The 10,025-nt window shown below is 39.3% G+C and overlaps 1 protein-coding gene across 1 annotated transcript; it reads left to right on the top strand.

Moving 5' to 3' along the window:
• Nucleotides 1-9,320: 9,320 nt before the first annotated feature.
• LOC120205778 (predicted GPI-anchored protein 58) lies at nt 9,321-9,760 on the top strand. Its single transcript, XM_039205589.1, has 2 exons — nt 9,321-9,528; nt 9,615-9,760. Exons 1-2 carry the CDS (start codon nt 9,321-9,323, stop codon nt 9,758-9,760), a joined length of 354 nt encoding a protein of 117 aa, XP_039061520.1.
• The last annotated feature ends 265 nt before the right edge of the window (nt 9,761-10,025 follow it).

Genomic DNA, 10,025 nt, shown 5'->3' with positions numbered 1-10,025 from the left:
CCCACAAGCCACATAACACTGACATCGTTAACCTACTATTCGTGAGTGTTTGGGCCTCACACCCTATTTAGCCCTTTAAATGGTTCGTGCACTAACAATGCCCCACTATGATAGCTAAGGTAACCTGCGTATACCTTAACATAGCTAGACTCACTAAATTGGTATCATCACCTCAATAGATGATATCTCGCTCGTTCTCTCATCTAGATCGTTATGTAAAGGCTTATTTATTAACTCTAGAACTTGGCTCAATATCTGACTTGAGTTCATTTATGAGTAACAATACTCTATTTGTCTATATTGTACTCCCCTTCAAAATCTCTTGAATTAAAAAGGACAACTTACTCTTTCTGGGTTCACTAACACTCTCGAAGCTCATGCTTTTTGTTACCACTGAATCTGACATATTCATCGTATCACTTAGCATATATCTCCTACAATGATCCTTGTTCTCAAATATCTATATACATCCTCGATGGAAGGTACTTTGGCATATTAAGTTTAATATGGTTACACCTAATATAACCTACCCTACGAGTGTTTCTAGGTATGCTTAGTGATAACTCCTTAAAAATACTTAAATTCTAGTCTTTTCACTTAAGTTATTGCTCATCTAAACAAAGTATGCACTGTGTTTTTAGTTTCCTTTAGTTACATATAGGTTGTTGTGGATAAGTTTTGCATAGGAAAGATTTATTTGGCTTAACTGATGTTGCTGATGAGAAGGGTTTGTTTGAGTTGTGTTTGTGCAGGAATTCTACAGAGGAATAACATTTTAGTCCTGATAATGAAAAGTTGCAAAGGCCAATGGAGCAGATGAGAACGTGAGGAGCATATTTATCTCACTGAGGCAAGATTTATCTGAAGAAGTCTAAAACAAATATGGCGAAACCGCCTATGTCACATGCCAATTGGATGACCTACTTCACGTGCAAGCAAGCCTTGAATATCCTGATAACCGCCAGCCGCCTTTCCTTTTTAAGTTTGGGAAATTAATAACGACTAATTAAGGAAACTCCAAAAGCATGCAAAAGCCCTAAGAGATTCTCCTTATAATTACCAGCCGTAGCCGCAAAAAGAAAGAGGCAAGAAAGAAGAAATAAGAGCTTTACCTTAGGCATGAGCAAGAAACTGTAGTTCTTTCCCTCCATCTACCCCCCAGTGTTCCTTGGTGTCCTCCATAACCAGACGATAGCAGAGCGATGATCAGGCCTCGAGAGAGGGTGATCACCAAGGTAGGCGTGGTGCTGATCATGATTGTCGCAATAGAGCCCCCGGTTTTAGGAGTCGCTATTTCTTTGTTCTTAAACTCTTATTTTATTTGGGGTTTTATTAAATGGTTTAATCTTGGATGATCTTTGATAACACCATGAATGCTTTACTTGGTGTTAAACTTTGTTTCTCCTGAACAATATTTTATGTTTAAGAATGATGAATTATGTTTGCTTATGACTGTTTTGTTCATAGTTTAAATATTTTTCCTTAACACTGTAAGAGCATATAGAGATTGCTTGGGATTTCGATAAAACATGTATTGGCATTGTAAGAGCATCGAGAGATAGCCTTTTGTCTAGAATATGATTATTGAATTTGAGAGAATTAAGAGAGATCAACGTGAGCAAAGGAATGAATCCAGGATGATGAAGTTCTAACTTGTCTACCTTAGAGATAAGGAGTGAGTTTCAAATGACTAAAAGGGATAAAGGCTATAGTAGGTTAAGACAACGTCTATAGTTAACACCGAGAGGTATTGCCATAGCAACTGTCTAAGAATACCTAGTAATCCTGTCGGGCAGTTTAGTGAGTTATAATAATTCATTCTGGGCTTAAAATAATTGTTGCCGAGACAAAAGTTTAGCATCAGTGCTCTGTGACATGTCTGAATATGTGAGGTTGTTTGCATTATATTTAATCCAATACTTGTTTTGTTTTGTTTTATCTATCTGCATATTTTCTTTGTCTTGACCACACTTGTATGAGATCATTGATTCATATTTCTTAGCTCCTTAATATTAGTTCTTAGCTTTAATACTTAGTAGGATTAATTTGTGGCATTAGTTCTAGTTGTGGTGAAAAGATATTTCTAATCCAATCCTTGTGGAGACGATACTCACTCACTACTATATTACTTGCATCGATTGTGTATACTTGCACATATTAGCTTGCCTTAGCATATACATTCACAAGAGAACAAGTTTTTGGCGTAGTTGCCGGGGATTGGTAACTGACGAAATTTCCATCCATAACAAGTTCTTTGTGTCACTTTATAATTATTTAGTCTAACGTAGTTTATTATTTTCTTCTATAGATTTTTATTATCGCATGACCATGAGATCTGCTGGTAAGCCTTTGGAACTATTCAACCCCGAAGTTGAGCAATCGTTCAGACAAAGGTTGCGTGCCCAAAGAACTAGAGAATAATTGATTCAAATGCAAAATGACATTGAGATTTAGGAGATCAAGTTGCAAGACCAAGAGCGATACGAGATCATTTGAACCCAAATCTCGATGACCTCAATCATGGCATAGTGGCACCTGAGATACAAGCCACTCATTTTGAACTCAACCCGGTGATGTTTAATATGATGAACTCAATCATGTGTGTGCTTTCCTTGAAGTATGCGATTCATTTTTACAACAAGAAGTACATGAAGATGTTCTCAAACTGAAGCTTTTTCCTTACTCCTTACGTGATAGAGCAAGAGCTTGGCTCAGTGGAGTTCCTTCCGGATCAATGGAGTCATGGGCAGATTTATGCAAGAGTTTCCTACTCTGATATAATCTACCCAATATGAATACACAGCTTCGGAACGACATTGCAAGTTTTCGCCAAGACGATGATGAATCAATGTACGAATGTTGGGATAGGTATAAAAGTTTACTTCCCTAATGTGTTAATCATGGATTTCATGATTGGACGCAAGTGGTGATGTTTTACAATGGAGTCAACGCACCAACTCGAATGATGTTAGATGCCTATGCAAATGGCACCCTACTAGGCAAATCACCCGAGGAAGCTTTTGACATTCTCGACATGATAGCAAATAATGACTATCAATTTCCAAGTGCAAGATTGGGAACCGGCAGAAAAAACTTTTGGAGCATATGAATTAGAAAGCAAAGATTTAGTAGCATCCCAACTTTCTTCCATAACCAATATGTTGAAAAAATTTCAACGTCCTAATGAGGTAAGAGAAGTCAAGGTGACCAATAATGTGTGTCTATTTTGTCAAGGAAACCATCATGAGAGTGAATGTCCTGAAAACCATGAGTCAACTAATTTTGTGGGTAACTACAATTGGAACAAGAATAATCCCTACTCGAACACGTACAACCCTTGTTGGAAACAAAACCCAAGTATTTTATGGAATAATCAAGGGAACAACAACAATCAAGCCACAAATTACAGGCCACAACAAAATAATTCTGACCATCAGCATATTCAGAATCAGCATCAGCAGCCCTGGCAGAACAACAAAGGTATAGCTTCTTCCTCTAACACTCTTTCCAATACTAAGTCCTTGGAATTATCCTTGCGAGAATTCATGGCCTCGACAAAAGATTTCATGGTGTCTGTAAAAACCTTGATTCATGAACATTCTGCAATAATAAAAAATCAAGGAAATTTTTTACAAAGCCAGACAACACTTTTCCAAAGCCATAGTTCATATCTCATATCATTGGAGAATCAAGTGGGACAGATTGCCACGACATTACATTCTCGCACACATGGAAATCTCCCTAATGATACTGAAGTCACTAAGCATCATGGGAAGGAGCAATACAATGTACTTACACTAAGGAGTGAAAAACAAGTTAATCAATATGACAAGTTTGGGGGAGAACAACTGAAAAGTTCTTGCCAACTCGTAACACAACCGGATGAGGAATATGAGAATGCTGATCATGAGAAAGCGCATAAAGAGAAGGAAAGAAGTGAAGGCTAAGAAAAGCATCAACTGGATAATAAGAAATTCATGGTTAAGGCCAGCGATTTCCCTGCACAATCAGTAGTCCATGTGAGACCTCCTCCACCGTTCCCTCAACGATTGAAGAAACATGATGATGACATACAGTTCAAGAAATTTGTTGATGTTATGGACCAAATGTGTATCAATGTGCCCCTCCTCGAAGCCATCGACTAAATGCCTTCCTATGCCAAGTAACTGAAGGAAATTGTTACAAAGAAAAGGAAGGTAGAACGTGTCGCCATGGCAACAGAAATCTGCTCGGCAGTGAGCAAATTCCCACCAAAGCAAAAAGACCATGGCAGCTTTGTAATACCTTGTTGCATTGGTAATGATTTCATCGGATGAGCTCTCATTGACTTGGGATCAAGTGTAAACTTGATACCAATATTGATATTCATGAAACTACACGGGTATCATGCTCATCCCACCTCAATCATTCTACAGTTGGCTAGTCGGTCTTATGTGCGACCCGATGGCAGAATTGAAGATATCATAGTAAAGGTAGATAAATTCGTATTTCCCATGGATTTTCTCATTATGGATTGCGAAGCTGATGAAAATGCACCAATCATTCTGGGACGCCCATTCTTAGCGACATGCAGAATCCTAATAGACTGTGAAAAGGGAGAATTCACCATGAGAGTTGGTGAGCAAAGTGTCATGATCAATGTATTCAACTCCATGAAATACACATATCATCCAGAGGAATGCCAATGCATTAATAAGATTGAAGAAAATGAAATAATGGGACGAGGTGAATCCCTAAGGCTCGATGAGTACAACAATTTGTACCATGAACCAACAACTGAAATACATGAAGCAGAAAACTTTAGCCCTGACGAAATATTTTTAGAAGAACATTCTGACAATCATGACTACGACAACGAAAATCTGCACATTGAACACCCTGAAAGCGATACCAAGGCAAGATACGAAGGAAAGACAAAGGACCAATTGAGATTTCTTCATAGGTTAGGTATGAAATTCAAACCTTTAGATTATGATGAAGTTAAATATCAAGAGTCATCTTCACAACTTTCACCGAAATTGGAGCTTAAGACTTTACCATCACATTTGAAATATGCCTATCTATTAGTTGATGAAATTTTACCAGTGATAATCTCTGCCAACCTAACCTCCTAACAGGAGAGGAATTTGTTAAATGTTTTGTCACAGCACAAAAAAGCTATAGGATGGATGATGGTATACTTGAAAGGAAACAATCCAACCATATGCATGCACAAAATCAATCTTGAAGATAGCCACAACACCTCAGTGGAATCCCAAAGACGGCTCAACCCGATCATGAAGAAGGTAGTCATGAAGGAAATAATAAAATGGCTAGATGCGGGAGTGATTTATCCTATAGCCGATAGTTCATGGGTTAGCCCAGTCCAATGTGTTCCAAACAAAGGTGGTGTAACCGTGGTTAAAAGCGAGCATGATGAGTTACTCACTATGAGAACATTCACGGGATGATGCATATGCATGGATTATAGGAAACTCAACAAAGGCACAAAGAATGATCATTTTCCCCTCTCTTTCACCGATCAAATGTTGGATAGATTAGCGGGAAAGGTATTTTATTGCTTTTTCAATGGTTAATCAAGGTATAACCAAATTTCCATAGCACCCAAAGACCAAGAGAAAATAACGTTCACATGCTCGTATGGTACCTATGCATTTAGGTGAATGTCGTTTGGACTATGTAACACTCCAACTACATTCCAACGATGCATGATGGCAATCTTTTCAGATATGGTGGAAGAGTGCATGGAAATATTTATGGGCAACTTCTCCATTTCGGGTGATGACTTTGACCGATACCTCAACAATTTATTCAAGTTATTGAGACGTTGTGAAGAAGCCAACCTAGTACTAAATTGAGAAAAATGCCATTTTATGGTAACTGAAGGAATAGTGTTGGGACACAAAATTTCATGCCTTGGCATTGAATTCGACAAAGCCAAGGTGGATGCAATTGCAAATCTTCCCCCACCTACTAATGTGCATGGTGTACACAGTTTCTTGGACATGCAAGATTCTATATGCGGTTCATAAAATACTTTTTTCAATTCCCTAAACCCTTATGTCTTTTGCTTCAACAAAATCATCCATTTGAGTTTACTAATGATTGTTTGAATGCCTTCAAAGATTTGAAGAAAAAGCTTTCAGCAGCGCCAATGGTTATCCCACCAGACTGGAACGAACCATTTGAGCTTATGTGCGACACTAATGACTTCGCAGTCGGAGCAGTGCTAGGGAAATAAAAAGTTAAATTTTTCACGTTATCTACTATGCAAGCCGAACACTTAATGATGCTCAAGTGAACTATACCACCACTGAAAAGGAACTCTTAGCAATAGTATTTGCATTCTATAAGTTTAGGACATATCTAATAGGCATTAAGGTAATTGTACACACAGATCACTCAACTATTAAATATCTTATTAATAAAAAAGATGCAAAGCCTAGACTAATTTGGTGGATATTATTACTACAAGAATTTGATTTAGAGATCAAGGATAGAAAAGGTATAGAAAATCAAGTGGCGGACCATTTGTCTAGGCTAGATAACAAACCTGATTGTCCTGACATCACAGTTATTAAAGTGGATTTCCCTGATGAGAAAATATTATTTGTCATGGCTGCACCGTGGTATGCTCACATTGTTAATTTTCTTGTTAGTGGTATTGTTCCTCTTGATTTATCTAGCCAGGGCAAATGGAAATTTCGACATGATGTGCAACATTACTAATGGGACGAACCATTTCTATTCAAGCAGTGCGGAGACCAAATAATCCAAATGTGCATTCCAGAAGAAGAGAAACAAGATATCCTACTCCAATGCCACTCATCACCATATGGAGGGCATTTTGGTGGGATGAGAACAGCAACAAAAGTGCTTCAGTCGGGATTTTATTAGCCAACCCTATTCAAAGACACTCATGAATTCTACAAGTCATGTGATAGATGTCAACGTACTGGAAACATCTCGGAATGGCATGAGATACCATGGCAAAACATTCTAGAGATCGAACTTTTTGACGTATGGGGCATAGATTTCATGAGACCTTTTCCAACATCATTCGGAGATATATACATTCTCTTGCCAATGGATTACGTATCAAAATAGGTTGAAGCCATTGTAACACCTAAGAACGATTCCAATACGGTGTTGAAGTTTTTGCACAAAATTATATTCACCCGCTTTGGACCTCCACGAGCTCTCATTAGCGATATAGGGAAACATTTTTACAATAAATTGATAGCCAAGGCATTGAAAAGATATGGAGTACGAAATAGAATTGCTATGGCATATCACCCTCAGACGAATGGACAAGCCATAGTATCTAACCAGGAAATCAAGGAGATTCTAAAAAAAGTGGTCAACCCAAGTCGAAAAGATTGGTCGCCGAAGCTAGATGAAGCACTATGGGCTTATCACACAACATTCAATACACCGTTGGGAATGTCCCTGTTCAAGCTAGTCTATGGAAAAGAATGTCATCTACCGGTTGAAGTCGAATACAAAGCTTATTGGGCCATTAAAAAGATAATCATGGATGCTTATCTTGCTAGAGAAAGAAGACTATTGGAACTGAACGGGATGGATGAATTTAGAGCACATGCATACGAGAATGCCCGCCTTTACAATGAGAAAACAAAATGATGGCATGACAGAAAAATATTGCCTAGGTAATTTTATTCTGGACAACAAGTACTGCTCTACAATTCACACCTTAAGTTATTCCTAGGCAAGCTAAAAACACGATGGTCAGGACCATTCATCGTACACCAAGTCCATGAGAATGGAGCAATTGAAATTCAGAACCAAAACGATGGTTCGATCTTCAAAGTGAACGGGCAGAGACTCAAGGAGTACAAAGGAGCCCCAGTCATGTGCGACAAACCGACATCGTTGGCACATGATACCCAAGAGTTTTCCTTTTTTAATTGAGTAAATATTAGTTTCCTAGGCAGCGAAAATCTGAATTTTGTACATAAATAAGTTAAGTTATTTTATGCTTTAATCCATTTTATTTTATTCTTTTATTCTTTCATATTGTATGCAAGCAAGGAACACGTGGCAGCATGGGGAGTTGAAGCATGCATGAAAAAAAGAAGCCCTAGGGTACGTGATTTGGCGACAGAATAAAGAGGGAAAGCAATCCTTTATTCCCCTTTATGTCTGATCAAATATTTCTCATTTAATGAGAAATCTTTTCCCCACCGTGTAAAGACCAAAATGCTCCGAAACCACCCATCACTTTCTAAGAAAAACTACCCACTCTTCATATTCTTTATCGTGTTTCATTCTTTCTTTACAAACCAGAAAATTTATTTTATTTCTCTCAAAATGCGTCCCCATCGCCACCACTAAAACCAGCCAAGAAAAATGGTGAGATTGAGACCGGCCCCAGCCCCCACACAGAGTTTCGAACGTTTCCAAACAACCGAAGCAGAGGCACACTTCAAAACCATTCAGTAATGCCAAGTCTATTTGGAAGATGGATTCATTTTTCCAGCTGAGGGAGAAGAGCAGTTTGGCCATTAGGTGATGGACGTCATAAAAAAACATAACTGGGAGAAATTTGCTCGTAATCCTAACGCCGTAGCACCAACAATATTGAGGGAGTTCTATGCCCACCTCACAGACACCCCTAACCACATGTTATATGTTTGAGGAAAACTCATTCGCTTTTCCCATTCTCACTTAACAAATACTTTAAGTTGGGGAAAGTGGATGACCAGCACAAGAGATTTATCGCCGAGGTAGATCAAGAAACGTATAGTGGAGTTATACAGGATTTATGTTTTGGTTGGGCCAAGTTCGAAGGGAATGCCCCCATAATAAAGTAAGTAGATCACTGAGCCCTCAAACCACGCGTGAAACTATGGAACCATTTTCTTAAAGGAAAGCTGATGGCAACGTCCCACAACACCACTATCCTCGTCAAGCGACTGATGTTGTTATACTCGATTATATACGGTAGGATGATCGATGTGGGTGAAATCATCTTTTAGCAGATACATGATTGTGCCAAGAAGAATCATGGTAACCTACTGTTCCTAAACCTTATAACCGCATTGTGCAGAAAGAAAAAGGTTCACGAGGAACCATTCGAATACTTCATCAAACCCAAGGAGGGTATTGTAAAGAAAATTTACCCCGAGTTGATGAGCTTCAATGATGGCGACCCAAAGGAGTGTCTGGAGCGAGAAGAAAAATCGGTTGCCACAGTTAGAATGGTCGTTTTGGTCACACACACAAGTTAGATGTGTGAAAAGATCGGGCGCCTGGTGGACCACATGAAAATTTAATTTGAATGAGCCAAAGCAAGGGACATGCAACTCAATGCCTTCATCAAGGAGTTACTCTCAACCATAATGATCAGACTTCCAACTTTCCCCAGTGTCATCCTCAACTATAATGCGGGCGCCAGGACATTCCATGCATTGACATCTTATATCCCTCCAAACGTTTCACCAGAGGTGCCCACCGATGTATCACCATTGGCAACCCATGTCCCACCCGTACCAGAAGAAAGCTACGGTGACACCGAAAAGTTCCTCAGTTCCTAATCCTTCTCCACCACCGAAAGAAGCAGTGATACTCCACCCCACTTTTCACTGATGAAGATTTCATGCCAGCACCGAAGCAGCCTGAGCAGGATCCTATTCCATCCCCAGTTCGATCAACACCACCAGCCCTAACAGCAACTCCTAGTTCACCACCAATTCCAGCACAACCGACTCCCGTGATCGAGCAGTCCACTCCAGCCTGAGCTTCGGCCAGTAGGAAGCGATACAAGAGAACGGTGGGGCGTATACTTCAACCGTCTCCTTCTCAACCATAAGTAGTAGCCTCGGGATCCGAGAGCCCTTCCCCACCCAAACAATGTCGCACGAGGGCGTCCAGTCAAACCACACCACCACAATGAGTTTTTGTAGTTTTTTTTTTTTTTCATTTTCATATAACAACATTTAGTGTAATTTTCATGCATTGAGGACAATGCATCCCTCAAGTTTGGGGGAGGTGTTGTCCATTTT

The sequence above is a fragment of the Hibiscus syriacus genome, unplaced genomic scaffold (assembly GCF_006381635.1).
Source record: "Hibiscus syriacus cultivar Baekdansim isolate YM2019G1 unplaced genomic scaffold, ASM638163v2 tig00013040_pilon, whole genome shotgun sequence".
Lineage (NCBI taxonomy): Eukaryota > Viridiplantae > Streptophyta > Magnoliopsida > Malvales > Malvaceae > Hibiscus > Hibiscus syriacus.
The sequence above is the reverse complement of the archived record's forward strand: the minus strand, read 5'-3'. Positions and strand labels throughout refer to the sequence as shown.

Excerpts from the sequence above, each read along its gene's own strand:
- LOC120205778 (XM_039205589.1), top strand. The coding sequence starts at position 9,321 with ATGCAACTCAATGCCTTCATCAAGGAGTTACTCTCAACCATAATGATC. Across the intron at positions 9,529-9,614 it reads CGTACCAGAAGAAAGCTACG|ATTTCATGCCAGCACCGAAG; the intron begins GTGACACCGAAA and ends TCACTGATGAAG.